At 41.7% G+C, this 26,602-nt stretch overlaps 1 protein-coding gene across 1 annotated transcript in view; it reads left to right on the forward strand.

Annotated features, from left to right (window-relative positions):
• CFAP61 (cilia and flagella associated protein 61) overlaps positions 1 to 26,602 on the forward strand; it is a 227,572-nt gene that overhangs the window by 115,370 nt on the left and 85,600 nt on the right. The window contains exons 19-21 of the mRNA XM_006015419.2: positions 14,276 to 14,374; positions 18,962 to 19,130; positions 22,162 to 22,336. Of these exons, the coding sequence (XP_006015481.2) occupies positions 14,276 to 14,374; positions 18,962 to 19,130; positions 22,162 to 22,336 (443 nt within the window). The remainder of the gene's footprint in view (positions 1 to 14,275; positions 14,375 to 18,961; positions 19,131 to 22,161; positions 22,337 to 26,602) is intronic.

Genomic DNA, 26,602 nt, shown 5'->3' on the forward strand with positions numbered 1-26,602 from the left:
CAGCAGGAAGAGGAGAAGAAAGGGTGCAATTTATATTGAAATGAGATTTTGGAAGTACATAAGAAATGGCAGTGAGTATGTGCCTGTATGGCACACTGCACTACAGTGTAGGGATACCTCATTGTCTCAGCAGATTTAAATGAGCTTATATAGAGCACCACATAACCACAGCTCTATTGCTTCTAGTATCTACACTAGCTTGCTGGGAGGTAATTCATTTGTCTCTACACTCCACTACAGTCTGCAGTATAGATACACCCAGTGCAGCATGTTCTCATAGTAGCACCACTATACCAACCAGCTGTGACTTCATTTCCATGTAAAATTGAGGGTATGGCCTGTAAAAGAGGGAGGATTTGGAGAATGGCCTCTTGTATTTGGCTGAATCCCTTAGTCACTAGGTAGATATTAGATGCCTTATTGCTACTCTGTCACAAAGCTCCTCTACCTCCAGGGTGCCAGTCAGCAAGACAGCTGAGCCACCCATGCTGTTAGTGTTTGAGAGTGTTAGGAAGCCCAAAGGGGCAGTTGTTTCTTGTGGACTTTCTGAGATTGAAGTCCCCATCATGACCTAGTTTCAGCTCTGGATCCTCAAGCAGTCCTGTCTCCCATCCTATGCAGCTGCCAGTCTTTTGGCAGGAGAATATGGCACGGTGATGGCACTGCAAAGAATATTCAATTTTGGTGTGGAGTGTTCTCCTTCTGTATGTTCTTATCATGCACATATGGCCCCAAATCTTCAGCAAAAGCCAGCAATCTGAAGCCCATTGAAATCAACGGATGTCTTTCTGTTGACTTCAGTGGGCTTTGGATTGGCCCAGGCTAGTTTTCTCATTCAAGAGCAATATATGCAGTATTTGTGCCCAGTAATATCTAACAGGCAAATATTTAAAAATATTAATATTAATGTTCAGTGATAACGTAGAGAAGGATTCAGATAAAACTGGGTTTCTAAAACAGAATTCTGGCAGAAGGAAATGGGATACTATATTAAAAATGCCATGTTAACAAGCTAGAATTTCCACTGGATGTTACTCAGTAAGGCTAGGTACAGACAGTCAAAAAGCCTGAGGCTGAATTGATTCAGTTTTTGCATGTTAGTCTAAGCTGCACAGATTAAATTGAAACAGCAGTGAACAGACATTTACCTTTCATTCAGGAAATACAGCCACATGCCTGTAGTGGCTCAAGCTAGAAGCCAGGGGGTGCTAGAGCACGGCTCTCTGGCTGTGTGTTCACTTTCTCTTCCTGCTGCGATGAGGTCTCTGGGATTTGCAGTCCAGAATTACAGCAGCAGGACTCTGCAGAGTTGCTTATCACTTCCTCTTTCTGCTTCCAGGTACCTCTGGGATTTGTAGTCCACAGTTGTAACCAGCAGTAAGTTTGAGCAGGAGAAGGGGTGTTTAGCCCCCTTCCCTGGCCCCAGGGTTTGCCTAGGGGGGTGGGAAGTCCCCATCCCGCCCTGTCCTCCCCCCCGCCCCCATCATGGACTGGGCTTCATCCCCAGCCAGGCTTGCCCTCCTCCTCCCCCACGTCACTCACCCCTCACTGCTCCAGCAAGCCAGCCCTGCTCTGTGGAGCAGACAGCCCAGCCCAGCCCAGCCCAGGGCTGCAAAACATGCTGGGATGCAAGGGAACTGTGATTTAACTTGATCCAAGAAGGGGTCTGGGACAGAACTTTCATAAACGAGTGTGACTCAAATCAGTTAAGTCTGATACTACATTCAACCAGGTTCATCTTAAACCAGTTTCAGCCATTTTGAAACTGGTTTATATGCACTGAGCTTCTGTTCTATTATAAGTTTAAACCAGTTTCTGAACACTGAAACCAGTTTGTGAGCAACTTTTGTTCCTAGCCTAAAAGTTCATGAGCCACTTTCTTGCCAAATTCACACTGGAGAAATGGAGAAGTAGCAGAAACAAAATCTTATACACTCCAGTTGTATTTTTTTAACATGCAGCTACTCTTTGCTTACTAATAGTGTTTTCGGCAAATAAGCAATGTAAGCTTTCCCTTACCAGAGATTTCAACTCTGCCAGCTGATTAGATTTAATCAACTCAGGATACCACTCCCAAGGTCATCTACCACAAGGGTTGGAAGGCCAGGCACAGATAACTCAAGATCAGATAGCATCACTCCTGTAACTTTACACAAACACAGCTCAGTGGGATTTAAAAAAAAATAAAAATAAACCTTGCAATATTTTCAACTGATACTGAAACAGCTGGGAAAACAGAGCTAAAAATCTGGCAAGGAAGTACATCCACAATAAAGGGAAGTCCTTTATATTTTGGGAAGAAGATGAGCATTGATCAGGTCCTAAACTTTTGAAAAACATGCTGTGTGCTGGAGAATTCTTAACCTTGTCAAGCATGCAGCTAAGGAGGTTGCATGGCTACCTGACTGTTCCACTGTGCACATTATAAGGCATGCCTGAGCTAAGTCTAGTACTTTCTAAAGGTGTCTTGTTCTGTCTCATGGGCTCACGGAAGTATTGTCCTCCTTTCAATTGTTATGGATGAAGTCACAAACTCTGAGTAAGAACTGGAAGGGGTCTTCTTGGGTCATCAAGTGCTGCCCCCTGCTGCAGTAGGCAGATCATGATGTGTCATAAGAACCCCTGCCATAAACTGATCAAGCTCCATCCTAAAACTGGTTAGGGTTTGTTTTTTTTTATGTTCAAGACCTCTGTGGGAAGGCTGCTCTTGAACCTCATGCTTCTGATGGTTTGAAGCCTTTGAATTTCCAGTTTAAACTTTATTCATGTCCCATTCATGCTCATTAGTGTTCAGGGCTAGTTTGTAGCTATGCTGTCCTAGTAGACCAGCATCTGAATTGTGGCTGAATGAGTCATAATGTGGTCCCTGCTTTTGCCTTGCTCACAGGAGCAGTAGGCCACGTCAGCTCTGTAACTGGCATAGCTTATTTCCCTCCTGCTTCACTTCAGTTGTGCTGAAAGTGTCTGGGAACAGAGGCAAGGCTGCACACACCTCCTACCCATGACATCCACCTACACAGTACAGGGATTTGGGACCTCACACCAATTGCACTTCCCCATCCTTCACATGGAGCAACAATTCAAAAAACTTTCGAAGACAGTAAGGAGCAACTTGTGTCCCTTTGCTCCCCTGTCCAGGAGTATAAGCGAGCTCTTAGCTGAACATACAGTGACATTTCTATAGAGAGAAAACAGTGGATGAGAAGGTGCTGCCATTCCAGACTCCTTTCTAATTTGGCTGGAGAAATTTATCTGTTGGTTTACCCTTAATTTTTGCTGTCTTTGTGGTTTTTGCTTTTATCTATCCCTAGGCCTTGGGTGTTTTATTGGTATGCAAGAAGAAATGATACAAATACCATTTACGAATATTGGAAGGATGATGAATAAAGGATAACTGTTGAGAGGACAGCTTGAAGAGAGAACCTAAGGGGAGAAGAGTTGAGTATGGAAAGAACAAGAATCAGTCAGGGTTTAGAAGTAAGCATTGGAAACAACAGAGACAAATGGCAAATGGAATTAAATGAGTTCCAGGAAAGAGCCAAAGATAATGGTCAGAGCTGTTAGTGGTGTGAAGGAATAAGATATAAAAGAGAAAGCAGAGTCCAAATGTGAGATCATGGAGTTGACACAGGTGTGGAGAGGAGAGATGGAACTGAGAGCTATAAAGAACTTTGAGGTAGCTCCATGGGTGAGTGTGAAAACAATTACAGTGTGAACAACAAGGAAAGGTGAGTTGTTCAACGAGAGCAGGTGATGATGGTAGTGGACAGGTATCTGGTAAAGACTAAGGTAAGAGAGGAACCAAGATAGCCAGGGTGGGCCAGAGCCAGTAAGGAAACAAAGTAAAAGCCTAGACAATTTCATGATCTGCTGGCTGGGGAACTGGGGACCCAGAGAGTGAAAGTTGATGGAACCAAATCAGCTTGGTGCACTGTAACCAGTAGCATCCCCTAGGGCTCTGTTCTCGGACCTGTACTCTTCAGTGTGTTTATAAATGATCTGGGCTCGGGTGTTATAAGCGGACTGGCTAAGTTTGCTGATGACACCAAACTGTGGGAAAGTGCATCTACCCCAGAGGCTAGGCTGGGAATCCAGGCCGACCTCGACAGGTTTACAAGGTGGGTGGATCAAAACCTGATGGCATTCAACACTGAGAAAAGCAAGGTGCTCCACTTTGGGAGAAAGGACCTATACCACACTTATAGGCTTGGCAGTGTTACGCTAGTTAACGCTGCATCTGAAAGAGACTTGGGGGTCATGATTGACCACAAGATGAACATGAGCTGCCAATGCGATGCTGCAGTCAGCAAAGCAAACAAAACTCTGGCCTGCATCTTCCAATGCATTTCAAACAAGACCCAGGAAGTCATCCTCCCACTTTATTTGGCCTTGGTGAGACCACAGCTGGAATACTGTGTCCAGTTCTGGGCTCTGCAATTCAGAAAGGATGTGGAGAAGCTGGAGAGAGTCCAGAAGAGAGCCACATGAATGATTAGATAACAAGAGATCAGGCCTTATGAGAAGAGGCTGAGACACATGGGACTCTTCAGTCTGGAAAAGCATAGGCTCAGGGATGACTTGGTGGCAGCCTATAAGTGTATTAGGGGTGTGCACTGGGAACTGGGAGAACTTCTGTTCACCAGGGCACCCCTTGGGAAGACTAGGTCCAATGGTCACAAACTCTTGGAAGACAGTTTTAGCCTGGACATAAGGAAAAGCTTCTTTACTGTCTGAGTCCTCAGGGCCTGGAATAGACTCCCAGCAGAGGTGGTGCAAGCACCTACTCTGGATTCCTTTAAGAAACACTTGGATGCTTATCTTGCTGGGATCATTTGACCCCTGCTGACTGCCTGCCCTTTGGGCAGGGGCTGGACCCGATGATCTTGGGAGGTCCCTTCCAGCTCCAATGTCTATGAAGTCTATGAAAATATGTGAAAAGCAAGAGAGTCAGTACAGTCAGCATTATGGAATTTAAATTTAAATTGAGATATGGGTAGGAGAGGAGAGAGAAAGCCAAGCATTAAAGTTAAAAGAGAACAGGCCGTTTTTACACATGCTTGGAGGGGAGGGTCACTTTAATTAGAGTGGGTCCGAGAGCTGCTCTCATTAAAGCACCTACAGCGTCTTGTGCATCAGGGTCCCTGTACTTCAAAATGGCAGCAGGGGCACTTTATCGAAAGTTCATCGAATAAGCTTTAGTTAAAGCACCCTCGCCACCATTTTGAAGTGTGGAGACACTGATACACAAGATGTGGAGGCTGGCTGGAGTGTGCTACTCGATTAATCGAGTCTGCTCTGGCATGCTGTAATTACAGTGCGTTGGAGCAGCCTCCAAGCATGTGTATAGGCTCCTCAGATCAGAGGAGCCAAGAGATAGACAAAATAAAGGAGGAGAAAGGAAGAGAATGTGACAGGAGAGGGAGAGAACCACCATGGCTTTTGATAATTAAGAGGAGAGACCATGAGAAAGAAGAAAAGCTACATTAGCTCGAGTCCAAGCAGAAAACCAGAAGTTACTTAGAAGAAGAAGGAAACAGGAAAAAATTTATGGATCAAAATGAATTTGCTGCAAATGCAATAGTTCCGGGGGCATCAGGAAGAAAGAAGGAGCTACAAATGTTCAGACTAAGCTTAGTGGGGATAAAGCCTGCTACACAAAGCAGATAATTGCTATTTAAGTTAGAGGATGGTGGTGGCACAAAAACCAATAGGTATAAACTAGCCCTCAATAAATGTAGGCTTGATAACAGAAGATGCCTAACCCTCCAGGCTGTGAAGTGCTGAACAGCTTTCCAGCAGAAATTGGGGATGGGGAAGAAATAACTCTTAATTGTTTCAAAGATGAAGCTTGATAAATTTATGAAGGGGATTTATATAATGTGTGGTGCCTGTGATAGTAGGATACTGGACTCCAGGACTCAGCGATTCCTCCCAGTTCTATATTCCTGTGTACAACCAGAGGAGTGAGAAGAACATTTACAGGGAGAGGTTCATGCTGTCACTCACCTGGCATTCAGCAAAATAAAAGCTTCAGGCCAGAGGGGAAAAAAACCTTGCACCATGCTCGAAGGAAGTCAGTTAAAGGTCAGAGTGCAAATCACTTAGCTTTGTGGAAGAATTCCTGGTAAGATGTTAAAAGAGATGGTGGCTGGTTAGGAAGGCTGAGGGTGTATGCTGCTTCACTGCTCCTTTTCTTTGGGTTACAGCCTTTGCCAGAGATACAGGAAAATATCAAAAGCAGAGCTGGCTGGAAATTTGTGATGGCATATTTTTCTGCCAAAAAATGTTTCACATGAACATGTTGAGGTTGATAAAAATCATATTATGGGAAAACAAAACAAAACAATGCATTTTGTAAAGACCAAATGTCTTTTTTAGGAATGAAAATTTTCAACTTTCTTGAAAAAATTGTTATGGGCAAAAAAGAACAAAACTACTCTTTTAATTAAATGCACCAGTCAACCTGAAATAAATGTTTTGAAAATACATATTCATGTTGTAGGAGATTTTGAAATGTTGGTTCCTTTCTCATTTGAACTGGAAATATATTTTTAAATTCTATGTGGAATAGATATTCTGACTTTTGACCAGAAGTTTTGATTCTGCCTTGAGCAGGGGGTTAGACTTGATGACCTCCTGAAGTCCCTTCCAGTCCTACTTTTCTGTGATTTTGATATTCTATGACCATCTTTAGCCACCTGGCCAAAGAAGCTATGTTTCGTTGTTGCTGTGGCCCACCTTGGTTTAGTGCTTTTAGACTGAGACCTGGGAAAGAAAAGGGGTAAAGTCTTGGCACTATTAAAGCCAGTGGGAAAACTCTGACTGACTTAAGATAGGTCTGGATTTCATCTGAAGTGGCATCCCTGGAAAAGGCTTATGAAGCAGCTGACTACTGGAACCACTTTGATCTTTGCTGTTACTCTTCCTGGTGAACGCAGATGGAGAAGGGGTCTTTGGAGGGTGAGCCAAATACTGCCTGCTGAAGAGCTTATAGAGTCTAGTAAAATTTTGGCTATAAATAATTTAGACAAACTCCCTTACACATCTATATGCCAGAGAAAACAAATACCACCTCAGAATAACCCTTATTGAGGACACTCTGAGATCTGGGAGACCTGGGTTTAAGCTTATGCTCTGCCTGATCTAGTCCAGGGACTTGAACTCATTCTTGCATAGCACCAGGCAATAGGTATTTCCTTCCCCTGTAAGAAACGTTTTACTTTTATACAGACAATTAAATATTCATTGGGTCAGCAAGAGAGAGACTGACTTAGTAGCCCGGTACTGAGGTGACTCACCAGGATGGTAGGAGATCTATGTTCACATCCATGGTCTTAAATCAAGTAATGTCGGTCCTACATATCAGCCCAGTTCTCTCTCTGCTTGCTTGTGTACTCTCTTTCTCTCTGTCCTTTTTTCATGAAAAACCTGAAGGTCACAGTTTTTTCCCCTGATGCAGAACAGGGTTGATTTTTTCATTTGTTTTTTTTTAATTTCCAAGTTTTACATGGTGGGGAAAATCATTTCTTAGATAGCTCAAGTTCTGAATAGCACTCAAAATTGGCATTTGTTACAGTTTTGAGAACTCTAGAGCGCTCATATTTAGACCCACTTTGCTGTAACAAATTAATTGTACAATGGAATTGTACCTTTGGCTTTCCACAGTATATAATACCAAATATTAATGTTAAATTATTTAAATATTAGGCTTTAAAAGCCCATGGGTAATCTTTCTTGTTATTCAGAGAATGTATAGTTCTATTTTGTCATTTGCATTATAAACTACTAGGAAAGCTGCAAAAGTGTGCAATATTTAGGTTCAAATAAATTAAATGGATTAATGATGTCTAACTCACTGCACTTTACTTTTTGGCAAAAGGTTACTTGGCTATTTATTTGTTCAAATGAGAGGTTTAATGAAAGCAGTTAATTAAATTACTTGCTCAGACAGTTTCTGCTAAGCCAAAACAAAAAAATCAGCAAAACCTAATAAGGAACAGTCTAGCAGATTTGCAAATAGGTCTTGTTGAGATGCATATAAATAATATACTAAAACTTTTTTTTACTTGTTTCTTTTATTTTGCTCACAATAAATTGACAATGTGACCCTCTTTTATTTCAAGGACAAGGATGTTTAGACCTCCTTTTGTAGCTGTCCTCCAGAACCATGCAATGAAACCCAATACCTCTTACTTATTTCCCTAGATACTCTAATCCCTCCCTACTTTACAAGTATCTTTGAGCCGTTCTTCCCTTTTGTATCCACAGCAACATGAATCCCTGCTGGAATTATTTGCTTCTAAAATGCAGGTGCATTTGTTTAATGTTTCATTGGTTTGAGCTCTTAACTTGAAGACTTTTTCCACAAAATGGTGACCTCTGCTTTTACAGCACTTCATCTTGGGCATTGTTTATATACATTAAAACCATATAAGCCATTCCATCTTCTAATAGGTAGAACCTGTTTTCCAGTACCTTTTATTGTTCTTCTGTTGTTAGGGGCTTGCTTTTAGACAACAGAGAGGAATCCAAAGCCATCACGTATAACCCATTCTTTTGTTAGCTCAGAAATAACGCTGTATGAAGAACAAGTTATATTGGTAGAAAGTATGATGATGGCTAGCAGTGTATTTCAAAGGCGATGCTTATGCATAAATCTCTGTTTAAGAGTCTGCTTTTCATGGATGCTGAGCACCTGCTGTTTCCATTCCTTTTTCACACTCCTTTATATTTAGAGGTCTATATTTGAATTTAAGGTACTACCTTAAGGCACACCGTGCCTTTTGTTTTAAGTAGTTTTGAAAATGCAATTTAAGCTCATTAGTCACTTTTAAAAAACATTTAGGTACCTAGGGACATTTTCACAAACACCTATCTACATCCATCTTTGTGCATCTAAATACCCATAAAAAATATGACCCTTAGGCACTACATTTCATTTTAAACTCCCATGGGGTTTATAACTTGGCTGCTAGAGAGAACTTGGACTATTCACTTTTAAATACGTAAAATTAGATTTAAAAAAAAATAAAAGGGGTATATGTCTATTATGGAAGTACAAATAAGGCAAATGTGTTTAGTGAATTTTCATGCTTTATGCCCCTATAACTTAAAACCAGATTTCTGTTTAAAGTCAAATTGTTCACATTATTACTAGGAGGTGCTATATTGACTCAGTCTGGTCTGATCATTTCTTTGATAATGGGCAGTACCAGACACATCAGAGAAAGGTGCAAGAAACAATCATGGAACAGCCTCCCCATGGTGAAAGTTTCTCTTTAGATCCTTTCACTTAGCTTCTGGCTGATACGAGCAAGATGAGGCTTTATATCCCTGCTAACAAATATTGAGCAGGTTTCTCTACTTAAGATGCAGAGCAACAATCATTTGCACAAGTGTATATCTGGTTGCATTTAAACCACTTTACACCTCTTTTATTTTGGTACATATGCCTGTATGCACACGGCAGCACAGAAGCTGACATGTTTTTAAAAACAAACTCTGTCTCTAACAAAAGACAATTTAATTATCCATAAATATGTCTAATACATTTCTAATTCTGTGGTGCTGCATATCTAAGTGTAATGAGTAACGTGGTTCTGTGTTATGTAAAAAGTCTTTTCATATTTTTTTTAAACTGTTGCATTTTTAATGTAATGCCTCCCTGTGATCAAAGCCAAGGGTAAAAGTCCTCCCAAGAATACTGGCTAAGAGGCTAATGTGGTAAAGGCATACCAGTTTCTAGAGTCAGAGTGATGTGTCTAACAGTGTGCAGCTGACTTTGACTCCAGGTCATCTGAAGGCATAGTGAAGGTATGAGTCTAGGGCTTGAACTCAAGCCTTCAGAGCCATGGCAAGTCATCTTAACCACTCTGCCACTCAAGGATTTTTTTGAGTAACTATGGAATTGTGAAATTATAATCCAATAAGGTGAATGGAGATTGCATGCCCCCTCTTCCAGGGTTCATTGCATTATATTTGTTAATACTGAATTTAATATGCTATACTGCTGCCATTTCATTTAACTTTGATGTAACCCTGGGAAGTTCCTATTTGCTGTGACTTGTGTTGGCTACCTTAAATGTTTTTTAGTCTTCTGCTAAATTTGACACTTTACTGTTCACCTCCTTTTTGAGATCAGTGGTGCATCTACACTTAGTTAATTCAAAGCAACAAACTCCAAATAAGTTTGAGCTGGAGTAAACTACTCCTGGGCACAGCATCTACACATGCACCTGGGACAGCAGCAATTTGAGCTGGGGCAGAGCAGTTTATAACAGGGCTGAAGGCACAGGGGGTCAGTCCCAGGCTCTGAGTGGTGGCATTGGGTGGCGGAAGGGCTGGGTGGGGCACAAGGGTGCTGAAAGTGTGGAACCATATGACTAGGTGGCGGGCAGAAGTCTGGCCCGCCTGCTGGTTGGGCTGATCAGGTACAGTTTATGCCCATGGTCAGCTTTTACACGTATGTTTAATTGCAGTTAATTATCTGGGACAGTACTATCTTATGGCAGTGTTAATTAGTTTATCGTGGCCTAATAGTATTGCATATGTAGATGGTGATGGTTTACTTTGCAGCTAATGTTTTTTCTACATACCTCCTGGTAGCAGGGGCTCATGAGTGCTGGGGTGGATGGAGCGTCCCACAGAAGCAAGGTGGGGCTCCCCTGCGTGCTTGGCAGCTGACCCATAAGTGGACCAGAAGCACTTCCGGTCCACTTCTGGGTCTGCCGGGGAGGGCGTAGGGCTCCCCCTGCCCCCCTGTGCCCTCCCTGGCTCAGCGACTGATGCCTTCTGGGTCTGCGGGGGGGGAGGGACCTGAGGTCCCCATGCGGCCAAGCACCGAGCCAGGGAGAGCACAGGGGGGTCCCCCGTGCGCTCCCTGGCAGACCCGTAAGTGACCTGGAAGTACTTCCAGTCCACTTCCGAGTTCACTGCCAAGCATGTAGAGGGACCCCCCTGCACTCCTGTGGGGCACTTCATGCGCCCCAGCATCACAGCATTCACAAGCCATGCCTGTTACCTCAAGGTATGTAGAGGAAACTTTTAAAGCTGAGTCTGTGTCTGAATTGTTGATTCTCTGAATCAGCATCAAATCTTCAGATTCAGCCAAATTGAATCAGGGACAGTGATCCAAATCAACGAACTGAATCACTGTCCCTGATTTGGGTCGAATCCGAATCAAATAAGGCCCACTTTGCACACCCACCCCTAGTCAAAACCTCAACTAAAATAACTTCAGATCATTCTTAGTTATCAGCTTTTTGCTGATTGTAGCAGAAAGCTCAAAGTATTCAAGATTCAAGAGGCAAAAGTTTCCTTGCAAAATCTTAGCTGCTTTACCCCCATCATATCCTGTTCTTCATTGTGTTGTATAATTAACCTTTCAACCAGTTATCTGATATTGAAGTAAGGGTCACCCCTCTACAATTTCCACCTTTGTATTTAAAAAAAGAATTAAAATGTCAAAGAATATGAAGTTTTAAAAGTGTGTGAATATGTCAACTACTATTTGTAAGTATTTTCCATGTACAAATATTCTTATTAGAGGTGGGACTGATAACAGTGTCGACAGTTAGGATTGCTCAACACTTCCCACTATAGGAATCAGGTTTCATTTTGCTTTTATCTTTGTCAGACTAACTGTTCAATGTGAACTTTTTCTCTGCCAGATGTTTGCCTAGGGCTGAACTTTTCTGGAAAGTTTCCACAGAAATAGTCCATCACTTTCCTAGAACAAGATTAGGGAGTTATATGTATTATGTAAACATGTTTTAGACATTAATTTTTTTAAAGCTCTAGCGCTTTCATGCTGTTCCTGTGAAAAAACACCCAAACTGTCTCAAATCATGAGTCTTTGAAAAATCTCATTGTACACATGAGATCAGTAAGAATGTCTCTTCTGTTTGCTCAAGATCTACCCTCACTCCCAGCACTCAGGCAACAAGGAGAAAGATGGCAGAAAGGTGAAGAATGAGGAGAAACTGTACTGGAACCAGTCTGGGAGAAAAGCAGACAGGAAGGAACAAAAAGGAAGGATTTATCAGGGGCCAGGAGTTGGAAGTGCTGGCTGAAAGCTGAGAGAGCATCTGAGAAGATGTCAAGAGGTTCACAGGCACAGATGTGGGGAGAAGATAAAAGCAGAAAAAAGGGGGTCAGGAGCCAAGCTGTGATGGGGAGGTTAAGTGGTATGGTGGAAGTAGGGCAGGAGCTGGGGATAGAAAGGGGCAGATTCTGGGGAGATGACGATTAGGGAGGCCAGACACCTGTCAAGGGAAGGAGCTATCCATGCGGCTTTCGACAGCTTGCCAAAACTCTGTAAGCAGGCCTCTGCCTGAAATAATTGCCTGCCCATGCTCTAGATCTGAAGGAATAAAACTTGCTGATAACAAAGGGATTTTTTTCCCTTTTTCTTGAGAAGTGCAATGTTTCAGGTTGTTTTAGCTTAAGTTTCTAACACGAAGAAGTTAGGAAACAATGTCTTGTGCGTCCATATTATAAAACAACCTTTAATAACATGACCACTTGGTAATTTTTTTACAAAACCCTTGCCTCACTGCATGTGTAAGAAGTGTAATGTTCTGGAAGTGAATCCCAGGTGTGTGTAATAAGTATGACCTCTATGTATGTGGCAGTAGTTTAAAGGTATGTAGTGAATGAGTTCAGTATTGCAGGGAAAGAAAAGATGGTCTCGTGGTTTGGTGCCTAGGCAAGTCATTTCAACTAGATTTCTCAGTTGGTCACTAATTGTATGCTTCTCATTTGCATAGACAGAGTGACATCTGATATTTCTTAACATTTGAGTTCTTGACTTGGTATCCTTAAGGGTTTTTCTTAAACATAGTTATTGTTTTTAATGAGATTTAAAATGTATATTACAGCCACACCTAAGTTTGGAGCATTCATTGGGTTTGGCCCTGTACAGCATATAGGAAGACATAATATGTGCTCTAAAATGCTTCCTATCAAAAGGAAAGTGACCTAGGAAGCAGGACATAGTTCTTCCTGGAAAGATTTGTGTTTATGGTATGCTATTACGGGTGTTTTCCTGGTAATCATATATAAAGTAACTGTGAGGTATCCATCCCCTTTAGTTAATTATATTTATTGACACCACTGCCAAAGTAACAGCTGAAAATGAGCTCAGATTATATATGGTATGTTTTAACATGAAGATGGGCCTGTTCATACCAAGGCCACTGTACATCATTCTGCTCGTGTAAAGGGATCTTAAAGTGAGAGTAAATTCTATTTACACTCACTTTAAGAAGTGCTATGTAAAGTTGCGTTTGTGTAAATGAGAATCAGACCCATAATCTGTCTAAATATATGCACATTAAGATTATTTATTACATTGTGCCCTGAGTGTGCATGGAGATTTACAGTAGATGATCCATAATCCAGAATTAAACTATTAATATGCATGTATCGAATGGCAGCCATAACCTTGAAATTCCTAGGTTTAAGTTTGACCTTTAACTTTGTTTGAATATATTTTTTAAAATGTATGAATAACAAATTAACATTAGTAGATAAAAAGCATGCAGTTTCCTTGCTAGCTCTTGTACCTATCTGGACCGAAGTTACACAAAGCCTTGAAGATTATAAGGCTTAATCATTCATAATATTTATTTTTTTTTAAATGTCAGATCTAGTTTAGTTTAATGTATTACATAGCCCTCTTTGTTAATCAAACCACAGTGGGTTGAATTCTCCCTTTTATGTAGCCAAGAACACATGCTATTGAGAAAATGGCAGAATCCTTGGTACCTAGATACTGGTCCATTTAAATTAATTACTTTCTGGAACCATGCTGGACATGGTATTGAAAACTCTGCTGTTCCCTTGACATATCTTCTTGGTTCCAGTGGGTCTCTTGCAAGATGTGACGGGATTAACAGTAGCTACAAGGTTCTCTCAAGCCCCTGATACTTCAGTGGTCAGCTTTCTTCCTTTGGAAACAGAATGACCAGAAGCCCTGGCAAAGGCATATCTTTATTTCTTCCATCCCATCAGTGGGGCTGGGAGTACTCTTGTAGCATGTTATCGGATGGTAGTTGGTAGGAGCAAATTATTAATGAAAATACTAGATACATGTATTCAGCCAGTGCTCATCAGAGTGGGACTTCAGTTCTTCGGGAATGGATTGGGAAACCCAGTTGTACTTAAAGCTTGATTAAACAGTATATTCAAACAAAATCAAGTTACTGTGATACCAAACTGAATTATAATAAGTTGATGCTGATTTCCATATTGCATTTTAATTTTCTTTCTTTAGTCCACACCTGAAGTTTAACAATCTGACCTTGATTTCAACTCATGGGCTTCCAGGAAAAAATCTACCAGACTTGAAGTACAGAAGATTTTTAATTAACAGGTTTGATTTCTAAATATTTTTGCTTAGACAATATAAAATTTGTGAATGGTTTTGTGACTTCAAAGCACAGTTCTATGTAATATACACATAGATGTATCAAGTAGCCTGTACTGAGTCTAGAACATTAGTGCTCAAGCTGTTGGTCCTGCATGGCCTCGGCTGGCCCCTGCTCATTGGGATTGGGCCCCACACTAGTCCCATGTGCCAGGATCAAGCTCTGCATACTGAGATTGGGCCCCGTATCGCCCAGGTCTCCTCACAGGTCCAGTAGTTTGGCAGCAGGGGAGCAATGCCACTATTCCCCTGCTACCAAAGTTTTGGACCTGCGGCATGCCCTGTGGGCTGAATGACACAATGCCAGAGGCTGGATCTGGCCCACAAGCCAGGGATTGAGCATCCCTCATCTAGAATATTATTTTTCAGATCAGCCTCTAAAAGATGCTGGCAAAGAGGTAGCTGTAGCTGTTCCCATTGCAGCTGGTATTCATCTCTGAAATAAGTTGAACCTAAATATTTGTGTATTATTGACTAGACAGATGTTGTTAGGTATTATTAGAGTCTCATAGTCAGCACTGCAGCACATTGTAATACTACCAATATCACTAGATTCACTGCTTTCTTTGATTTCTAAAAAGGCAATAGTTTGTGTTTCTTCCAAAAAGGAGATCTCCCATTTAGTTGTTATTTTATACATTCATGAGAGGCATGCCAAGACATGTAAGATTGTGCATTTAGTAAGTTCGCAGAACTAACCGTAAGATATATAGTGAGTTCCTCGGCACTGAACTCAATGGGAATTTTGCCATTGACTTTACTAAGATCAAGATTTGACTTAGTATGAAGGCAGCAATGGACAAGTTACTTTCTTATGAAGTTTCTGCTTCACAAGAAAGGCTATCAAAGCCAAGTGTCTCAAACTGATGCAGAATTTTGCTCTGTTGTGAGTAATTGTGGGCTTACTTAGAGAAAGGGAAGTCATTACGAGGGACTAAAAATCTGGATAAAATTATAAAATTAAAAATGAAACTTTTTATTTTAAAAATATTCCAGCCATTTTTTCTAAGTATGCAAGAGAACTGAGCTCAACTTGTAGAGAATTTCAAACTTAGTCTAACTTGATAGAATAATTAAACAGATGATTTACTTTATGAGCAGTGTGCTGCCCTCCTCTTGTTACAATTGCTGATTTAAAAGGTATGTTTGAATAAAATTTTCCCTTTTAACATTTATTTTCTCTCAAGACCATGATCCCTTGTGAGATCAAAAGATGCTGTGATGTTGTATATTCAGTATGATGAGTTGACTGCAACATAGGAATTGCCAGACAAGTGCTCCTGTTCTTGTGTCCCATCTCCAATAGCGTCCAAGTGGACAGACTGTGAAAGGGAGCATGTTTGTTCAGGTCAAAGTGATAGATGTGGAAAGGGCCCACAGTTAAAAATATTCATAGAAACTAAATTTTCAAGCATCAGCATTGTAAACTGAAAGGATGAGTCAGAAAAAGAAAGAAATAGGAGAAAGAAGGAGGGAGAGAAAAAGAGAGGAAGGAAGGAAGGAAATAAAGAAGAAGGAAAGAAAGAAAGAAAGCTTTTAAGCAAGCAAGCAAGGTACTCAAAAAAATTACAATTTGAAATTCAGCCTGGATTTGGAATAACAAGCACACTTCTAAATTATCTGCTTATAGCTTCACATGACTGTAGACATCAAAATTGTTTGTGGAGAGCCAAGTCAAAGAGGTGAATTTTGCATGGAGTTCTGAACACAGTGATGTTATTGATCACGTATACTTCTTGCTGGAATAAGTTCCACTGTCTGAATCCAGTTCCTGGCAAAGTGGTAGTTCTTATTCATGGTTTCAGAGAAATGTATAGTTCTCAGCAAAGTTATGGAAGGTCACTGCATGTGCAAAAGGTGACTTCAAGTATAATTTATTTTGCTCTCTGCAAATGTTTTTGGACACAATCTCCTTTTTTCTTGCTTTCACATTCACAGGGACATCGTAAGTGAAAATGACCCTTTTTGTGGTTTTCTCAGGACCAATATCTAAATAAAAATTCTGGATTCACGATATTTATTTCTCATTGAAAATTATGATGATTAACTATTAATTTGTCTTACCATAGTAACCAAAAACCCTTCTAATGAACCAGGATGCCATAGCAGTAGGCACTGTACTAAGAATTAGACTGAACTAAAAAGTGTAAGCCTCAATTTGAATATGTAGAGAACAAATCTATTATCATTTTTTATAGTATATGCAAAACTTTTGTGACTCTCCATTTGTTTCCACGGTTTCTTTGGCTCCCAGTATGTAGCCATGCCCTGGAGGGGCCATCTATTTAAATGACATAACAGTTCAGTGTCTGCTCACTGAACCTTGAACAAGAAGCCTCATTTAAACCAAATGTATGAAAATATTGTGATGTGCACTAATTTAAAACTACCTCAGCTGCTTCAAGAGTCCCTGCTTTTTTTCCCTGTCAGAAAGTGACCTGAGTTAATGTAACTGGATAAAGGTTTTTTATTTATCAACATAGTTTCAAAAGGAAGGCAAGTGTAAATCAGTATTTTCAGTGGCAGTTACAAAATATCTCTTTGAAGAAAGCTTTAGAGGGGGGCGGGGGTGCAGTGGCAGAGTGGTTAGGGTCTGTTGCTATGAATTTTAGAGATGCAAGTTAAAACATTGCTTTGGATTTGTGAATTATCCCTGCCCCACACCTCCCATTGACCCAGCTGTGGGTATGTACCTGGTCATTCCATCTCGGAGCCAAAGGCAGCTGGAGGTAATGCTGACACTGAGCCTTAACCACATTAGACTGTTAGACTTAGTTGGACATTGAACTTTGGCTTGCTAGAAAACTGTCATTTATAACTATCTAATCATAGCTAGTCATGAACATATGAAAATAGATTAATAACAAGTATAAATAATATAATTAATTAATACTTGAGAATGAAACCTGGCTAGGATTTTTCAGAATCACCTAAATTAAAAGCACAGGTCTCTGACTGTCAGTGGAATATGTGCTCCAAAGCACAAAGGTGCTTTTGAAAATCCCAGCCTGCCCTTCGTATGCTTTTTTTTTATTATAGGAATTTTCAATGTCCAGGTAATTGGTGTTTTGTAAGGTGTGTTTTTCTTCACTATTTCTTGTTTATTATTTCATCCATGTACTTGTGGAAGAGTCCCGTCTCAAAGTCAGATTCAGAGACTGCCATTGAAATCAACAGTAGTATTGTACTGTTGTAGTTGTCATGACTCAAGGAATATGCAAGAAGCAACATTTGTTTGGTAATACCTTGAGAGTTGACTGCTTAACCTGCTTAGGTATTTTTAAATATTGCTTTACATTTCTGTCTGCACCATGAGGTGTTTAATTACTTTTAACATCCTGGCCCTAAGTATCTCAATCATTTTTTAACATTTTACCTAATCTCTTAGAATACAAAAGGTTTGAACAAAACTTTCAACATATACCATATAATTTGGCCATTGCTCTTTATTAAACCCTTGCATAACATTTTTAAAAAATCACTTAAAGGGGAGCAGTCAAGAATATACTAGTATCTGAAAAAAACAACTGAATTATTTGAGGCTACTTACTATCAAAGATGTGTGAGGCAAAAAGGTAATAGGAATAAGTGATTAAATTGTCCAGAATTTTATAGAAAAAATAAGCTTAAGTGTCTTTGATATGTGTTCGTTGCTTTCAAAATTCCCCCTCTCCCCTTTTTTTGGTTGGAAGTGAATTGCTAATCAGTTATCTTTTTTTTTTTTTTAATAAGGGTTATCACATTTCCACTCTTACTATAGAAACCACTGTTGAGAAAGGGATTACCTGTTAAAATCTTCCTCTTAGATAACATGTATGATAACCTTTACCTCCCTCCTGTCAGTGGTGTGCCTTGAGTTGGGCCTTACAGAGTGTTGAAGGTTTCAATATTGTTCTAATATTTTTCATCCTTTCTGTTTTGGAAGAAGTCATCCAGAGGGGGATAGCAAAAAAACATATATGATGATATCTCTGTCTTTTACTTACAGTTCTGGAAACAGCCTTCATAGCTGTCTTTGTAGCTTTAAACACTTTTATAGCACAGCTATGTGACACGGTTGTTAAAATACCATTAGCAACTTCACTGTATTAGTGTCCTCACAATAGCTACCACTGGTGGGACTGAATACTCGGTAGCAAAATTAGGAATTTTTTAACAAAATAGCTTTGTGTAGAGATAGCTGAAGAGAGAAAATTAGCAGATAAGTAAAATATTTTCTTCTAGAGGTGCAAAGATCTGACCAGCTTATCAGACTGAAAATTAGATGCACAGTAAAATATACATTTCTGACTGGCTAATAAACTCTGTTATAGTATGAGCCAATGCTGTGAGAAATTATTTGGTTTTAGCAGAAAGTTGTCAATTTGTAACTGAGTGTTTTATAATGAATATTCTCTTACTATAGACTCTAGTAAGCTCACAGCAAGAGAACAGACTGGAACCACTAGGGGACTTCAACTAACTCACCAGATGTCTAATTAATGCCTGCTGTCTGCTGCTAAAATGTCACTTATAGATATTCTTTCTTCACAGCCACTGTTTTAATGATAAAGATTATGCACTGATGTCACTTTGTTCCTGGGTTAATGTTGTGGTTGGTAAAATGACTGGCATAGACCGAGCTGCCAAACATGTAGTGGTTTCCAAGGGGAAAAAAGTGCCATATGACCACCTTGTTCTCTGTACTGGGCAGCAATATCAGGTAAGATTGCATGCATAGTGAAAAATGAATGTTTGATGTTTACAGTGATTAAAGATGAACATGTTTAGTGGATCGCGCAGGAGCAGACTATTTCACAGCAAGTCTTTATCCATGCGGTAACAACTACAGTCCTGTCACTCTAAAACAGTCCTTTGAGGATGAAGCTCTTTGAATACTCCGGGAATTTTGCCTGAGTAAGGATTGCAGAATTAGGCACTAAGGGCTCCTACACACATGATGGAACTCTGCTCCAATGTGTACTAATTAGCATGCTTCAGCAGCCTCTGTGTCACATGTATTCAGCATCCCCTCATTTCAAAGTGGCAGTGGGGGCACTTTAACTAAAGCTCGTTGAATGAGCTTTAGTTACAGCCCCCTGCAGCCATTTTGAAGCACAGGATGCTAAATACACATGATGTTTCAGGCACTTTAATTACAGCAGCTCTCAGACCTGCTCTAATTAAAGCACCCCTCTCCCTACCTCAGAGCACATGTATAGATGCCCTAAGACTTTGAACACCATAGGAAATCTTAGGCTTGATCTACAAACATTTTTAGCCACTTCCATATTTGGGTAACTGTTGAACCTGCGGCTTGTGGTTGGATCCCAACTTCAGGCTTGGAAACGCACCTAAGTCCTTCTTTGGATCTGGCTCTGCCCATAGAGCTAAATCCTGCTGGCCATGTTATTTGGCAAGTAATCATATTGATGCCAGCAAGTCTGCTGGCCGAGGAAAATGGTTACATGTTATGAATAAGAGTGGCAGAATATATTCATGTACCTGTGTTTCATGGAGCTAGGTCAAATTTTTTAGAGGGCCAGGTGGCCAGTGAAGACATTCCACTGGCAATTCTTGACCAATGCGATATAATCATACTGAACAAAAAAGAAATACTGATTATAATCATGGTTTAATTTGTTACTGTAATAGTAATATTATCGAGTTACATTTTTAATACAATGTTTGGTGTTTTACATCATTACAAATATTTAATTCGTCTCTTGACAGATTTTCTCCTATTTTAGAACATTTAGTTTTGCTGTAAAATAGAAGAAGCGTTCTTTTTGTATTAGGAATTTTTTTGCAAAACTTTAAGCTATGCAATAAAGAAATCATTATAGAGATCCTTCATCTATGTATTTAGGTATTTCTGCTATACAGTCGTAGTGAAAGCATTTATTTCATTATTCATATTTTTTGCTGATCTGCTGCTAATATTGTCATACATTTAGAAGTGAGCTTCTACATATCATCACTTAAAAGGGTCACTTACTAAGAGTTATAAATATTGATCAACTGTGAATTTTCCCTGTAGCCAGTTTTTGTCAGTGCCTGGTTCTGGATCATCAGATTCCACCTGCCTTGAACAGGGTAATGCAAAATGCATATTCTGTTTGCTACCATGCCATTTTTGATCGGGCCCTTTTTTTTTTTGCCTCCAAGGGCAGTTCAGTTGCCATTTCGGGGCTCACATGGAACATGTTACCACTTATTTTTCTTACATTGATAGAAACTGGCTGTGCTGCTTTGTGTATGGGTTACTGCAGATCATTCAAAAAATTGGTTACCATAAAATTGAACACACTTTTTTTATAATTGCCTAAATGTAGCTTTTTTTAGAAGACAATCTCCACAAAAGTTATGATGACAAATAGATTATGTAGTGTGTTTTGGTGAAAACCTTTCAGTATTGGATTTTTAAAAATGTAATAAACCAAGATTGTTCAATTGGCAGCCTCTGGGCTGCATGTGGCCTGTGAGAAGTTAAATTGCATCCCCAGAGCTCCTGCCCAGTTGCCGATCCCTGCATCCCTCTGATTGCAGCCAGTCTCCAAGCTTCCCCTCCCTTCGCTGGCTGCCACTTCATGCCCCCACCCCAGGGTGCAGGGCACTGCAGCAGTGTGGGGGAGTTGTGGGTGAGCCTGAACCATTTGATGTAGCAGGGGTGAGTGTCACAGGCATGCAGTGTGGTGGGAGGGTCATAGGTGTACAGTTTAGCCATGGGAGGGTCTTGGACACACAATGCACCCAAGGGGTTTATGGACACATGATGCAGTGGTGGGAAGGCGTCCATGAAATTATGATTTTATTTATTTTTTCAGTTTTTACTTACACTTACCCCTTGTCTGCAAGGTAGTATGGTATGTGCTACGTCTGATGAGTTCTTCAGAATGCATTGTGTATGTGCATGTGCATGTATGTCAAAACCTTGTTCATTCCTGCAGGACTTCTGAAAGCCTGCATGCCTCTGTAGATCCTATAAGGCGGGGCTGTCCAACCTCTGGTGGGCATCCAGGATCCACATTCAGCATGGGCTGAAGATCCAGGGGCCATACGCTGTGAAGGAACTCTTCCCCTCCCCTCCCTACCCCCCGCCCACCACTCAGCCACACTTGTAGCCCAGTTCTCTTCCCCACCTATGCCCATGCCATCCCAGCCACATGCACTGCATAGGCAGCCCACTCTGCACCAGAGGCAGCCTGCTTCCCACTGCCTTGCATGCAGCACCCTGACCCACCTCCCAGCCACACATGTTGAGCAGGCAGCTCATCTGCAGCAAACAGCATGGGCAGGTTGGCTCCCTCCTTTGTGGAGCACACAGCATGTACAGCACAGCAGCCTCCCCCACCACAGGTGCAACACTGTCAGCCCAGCCCTATCCTGCTGGGCTGCCCCACCCCTGGGAAGGGGGGCAGGAACCAAATGCCGGGGGGTGGCGGGGAGCATGGGAACCCTGGCCACTGCTGCAAGTGCAATGGGTAGAGTGGTGGTTGGGTGGGAGTCTGGCCTGTGGGCTGCCAATTGGACAGCCCTGCTAGAAGAAAAAGAAAATAGGGAACATTCATATACCAGCAGAGGTCTCTCTTCTTTCTGACCAATGGATCGTTAATTACTGAGCCTTTGTCCAAAAAGAATTGGACTTACGTGTCTAGCCATTCTTCCACAATCACATAGTTTATGCCATTTCTATCTAAAGTATCTCTTTAACACTTTGCAAATTATACATGCATTATATTTATTTATGTCAGGTCCCATGTCCCACTGGAGCAGATATCAGTAAACTCTTGACTAACAGAGAAGTCACAAAGAGCTATAAGCAAAGATATACAGGCAAAGTTCCTACCAATCTCTTTATTCTCCATGATGATCAAGACTGCTTAAAGGCCGCACAATGGCTAAAAGAAAACTTTATCAATCTGGGAGGTAAGACTTTTAGCAAATATATGCACATTTTCAGAAATGATTATAGGGCTTATTGTTTCTCTATTTCCATTGTATAATTGGTGTCTAATTAATGCTAGCAAAATCTTTCAGCTGCCAGGCTTTGTCTTCCAGAATAATTTACAGTTTGTTGTCATTTTTTGATACCCAGCATATTTTGACAGGAAAACAAGCTTGAGATAATTTAATTACCTGTAATTATTATATAACACAGCGTCAATGTCCTAAATGCTGAAGCTGGCTAGAATAATTAATTAACTAATTAAATAATAATTCAATTAGTGAATGTGGTTTTCAATTACATGGAAAATGTGTAGATCTGAAAAGCATGACAAAGAAAAAATGTCTAAATTAGGGAAGACTTTTTAAAAATCTCCATCCTCTTGTATTCAGTTCCTTTGGTTACAGACCTTCACACTGACTCAAACATGCCCTGTATTGTCTGAGACTGTACAAGTTGCACATTTGTGTGAATATCTCTGTCTGTTACTACATTTGTATTCTCTGAAACTATCTTCAGGATGTCCTCTTATTTTTTTTACCAATAACTATTAAAAATGTGACCAAAATATCTTGAATTTTCATGGAGAGCCTCTGCCTCATGTACATGGTTTTATGTTCAGTGGGTGCAGACAGACATAACAACTGAACCATTCCAACATGTCACCAATTGAGAACCAGTTCACAGTTCTAGCAGGACAGGGTGTGGACAGATATAACTGAACCATTCTACTATGTCACTGATTCAGAACCGGTTCACAATTGTATGATGTGCTGTGGCTTTGATACCACAGGATAGAAGTGAGCACCCAACCTCATTGTGGGGGTGGAGGTATGTTTGCACCCATGCTTTGAGAGTCCCAAGGGTGGGTGATCTTATCTTGTCTTATATTGTCTTCTGTTTCCTAAATATGAGTTTATTATATTTTAGCAGCCTGCAAATGGCTGAAGTATGCAGTAGGATCCCCTGACTCAGAGTGAGAGGGAAGAGAAGGGGGGGAAGGAGGCAGGGAGGAAGTGCTGGGACCCATGGGTTTTTTTTTCCTAGGAACTGGGGAGACATGATGATGGGCTGTGGAGAGTAGGGAGTGAGGAGAAAGCTAATTGTTAGTTAAGGTAGCTTTTATTCACCAAACAGTACAATGGAGCTCATGGATAAGAAGCGCCAACACAAGGAAAAAAAATGGGAGTAGAATTCTGGTTATATACCATATCAACTAGTTGCAGCTCAGTGTGTGTGTATGTTGCTGGGGGGTAGGGGGGGATGTCTGGAGGACTAACCAGACCCATGTCATAAAACATTTGGTGTCCACGCATAACACTGACCCTGTCCACAATGAACTGGTTCAGAATAGTACTTGATTTTCCAAGTACACTTTTGAACCATTCCAGGCTGATTTAAACTGGTTTAACAGGCTTGCATATCTACTTACTTCAGGTTTAAATCACATTTAAACCATTTGAAGGATGCCAACAGACATAACACTTTAACTGTTCCAAGAACGTCACTGACTGGAAATTGTAACTGGACAGAAGTGTCCACACATGCACTTCTATGGGTTCTAAGTAGAATCCCAACCTTTTAGGGATTGGGTTGTTGTCAAACATCACCAGGGGGTGACAGAGTACTCAGACCACCATGCCTTCTAGGGGTCAGTGCCCAGCATTTCCCCAGGATTCCTCAAGAGTGGGAGGAAGACCCAGATAGGAGCAGGGGGTTGGAATGGAGACTTGTGAGGTGCCAGGGGACTGTGTGGACCTCACTTTTTGTTCCAAGGGGGTGGGTGCTCTGGGCCCATCCCAAGAACTCCCTGGGTTTTCAAACCTTGCAAGGAAGTGCAGCTGACACAGAGACTTTCTGCTTCTCCACCCTGCAAACTGTAGTCTCTGTAAGCAACAGATCTTTGGGCAGTAAAGTTCTCATTGTATCTTAGAGCCACTCCATTGCTATGCATGAGTTTCAGGGTGGTGAAGAGCAGTGCAGTCTGGGATGCCTGGAGGACTGACCAGACACCAGGCATAGAATGCACTGGGGCTGCAAACAGCTGTTGACTTTGTGCTGCCATAAACATTTTGTGACAGCACAAGAGCTGATTGAATAGACATCATAGACTTTTGTTGGCCCCAAGTGCTTAAATGTTTCAGTGTCAGAAAGGTACTAATGATTTGTGCCTCCCTTAAATAGCTGACACCTGTCTAATTATGCCAAGAGACTGTGGGCTGCCACTGGCAGCCCACACTCTTCCACTACTCCAAACAGAAACTCCTTCAGGCGTCAGGGGCTGGATTCTGGGGGAAATGGGCCCTAGGTGCACTGCCCCTACTTGGGGCATGAGTCTGGAGTCCCCTACTCCACTTGCACCTGACTCCTGACCCAGGGACAGCAGTATAATAGGCATGCTGGTGCCTGATGTGCTTTTCTTGCTGCTGCCCTTGGGTCGGAACAACACATAAGCAGAGGAGGAAACCTCTGTGGGGAGTTCCCCTGTCTGTGCTTTGCAGACAGGTGCCAGGGGAATCCCCTGCTGGGGGATTCTCCTGTATCCTGCAAGCAGGGGTTTCCCTGCATGTAGGTGCCTGCTCCAAGTTGAGGAAGGGTACCCAGGCCCCTTTTCCCCCCACATTGGGCCCATGAAGCCTTGGGAGGGACAGGGGACCAACCCTGGGGGACAACAGATCCGGCAACATCTGTTAGATGTCTGTAAAGTGGATCAGCTCTGCTGCAATATATTGTGGCGCAGGTAATCGTGCTTCATAGAGGACATCTATTTCCAGCCTGTGTCTGCCCATAACATTGAACCAGTTCAAGGAGGACTGGCTCAAAATAGTACTTGATTTTTCTGGTGAGTTTTTGAAATGTTCCAGAAAGTGTAAACCAGTTTCAAGTAGCATTCACACCTAGGCTACATACAGACATTCAAAAAGCCCAAGGCAGAATCGATATAAGTTGTGTGGTTTTCTGTAAGTGACATAACTTAGATCAGTAGAACACACATTCACTCTTTGGTGGAGAGGACAAATCTTAAGCTGGGTGCCACCATTTTTAAACCAGTCTGTGTGCTGAACTTTTATTTTAGATATAGACCAGTTTCCAATCATTTGTACCAGTAAAAGTGTAATATCTGTACTTGGCCCTAGTCTCTTGGGGCATGTCCCCACATGCAAGGGCGTGCAGTTACCATGGAAAAAATAGAAGAGGCAGAAATTTGTGCTGCTGCTTTTTGCCACTGTGCACGCCCCTGCATGTGCAGTTGGTGCTGGGCAAATTGTCCCGGGTGGGGTAGGGGAGGCTAGGGCTAGCACCTATGCTGACCCCAGCAGCTTTACCTGGGATTTTGGGGGCCTCCTGGGGCAGAAGTGGTGCCAATCCAGCTGCTGGGAGGCTGGCTAGCATGGCTCTGGCTGGCCAGGCTCTGTTTCTGGCAGCACATGCTGCTGCCACATGCACCACACTGCTTTTTGTGGCCTTTCCATTTTGGTTGTGTTTTGTTTTTTTGCCACCGGGATCTCTCAGTGCCAAATTTTGGCACCATGCTGCAAATCTGCAGTGTGGCCAACAGGTGCATGTGTGCCATGTATGACTTGTGGTGCCTCAAAATGAGTCTGAGGCACTGTAAATTGCTCATGAGCACTTGTTAGGATGTACTTGGAGTTTAAAATATATTTACAATGTTCTAAGTGTTAGGTCTTTCCACACCTTAAGTGTTATATGCATCCATTTCCAATGTGTACTGAATGGGCATTATTAGAATTCCAATATGAACAAAGATAAATTACTTCTGCTGCCAAAAAAGAAACGAAATACTAAAATGGGTTCACATTATAGGACATCCAGGTCTCACATCTGAACAAATGTAAAGCTGCATTTCCTACTTCTAGCTCTAGGTCAGGCTTGTCCAACACATGGCCCGCGGACCGCCATGCAGCCCGCCAAGGCATTTTCTGTGGCCCGCAGTGTTGCGACAGGAAACGAAAGTAAACACGGTTTACTTTCATTCCCACCCTTTATCCCTCCCCAAGAAGCTTCCTAATGGCTGCTGAAGGGCTGGGGAAGGGACAAGGTTCCCACATGCACCGCGTCAGCTTGATGTTGCCGATGCGATGCGTGTGGGAAGAGGAGTAGCTGTGTGCCGCTCGGGACAGGATGAGCCCAGCCGGAGCAGCAGGGGGCTCAGCTGCACTTTCCCCCTACCTACGCTGGTCAGTCCTGAGCGGCACACGGCTCTGCCACCGCCTCTGCTGGCTGGT

The sequence above is a fragment of the Alligator sinensis genome, unplaced genomic scaffold (assembly GCF_000455745.1).
Source record: "Alligator sinensis unplaced genomic scaffold, ASM45574v1 scaffold140_1, whole genome shotgun sequence".
NCBI classification, from domain to species: Eukaryota; Metazoa; Chordata; order Crocodylia; family Alligatoridae; genus Alligator; species Alligator sinensis.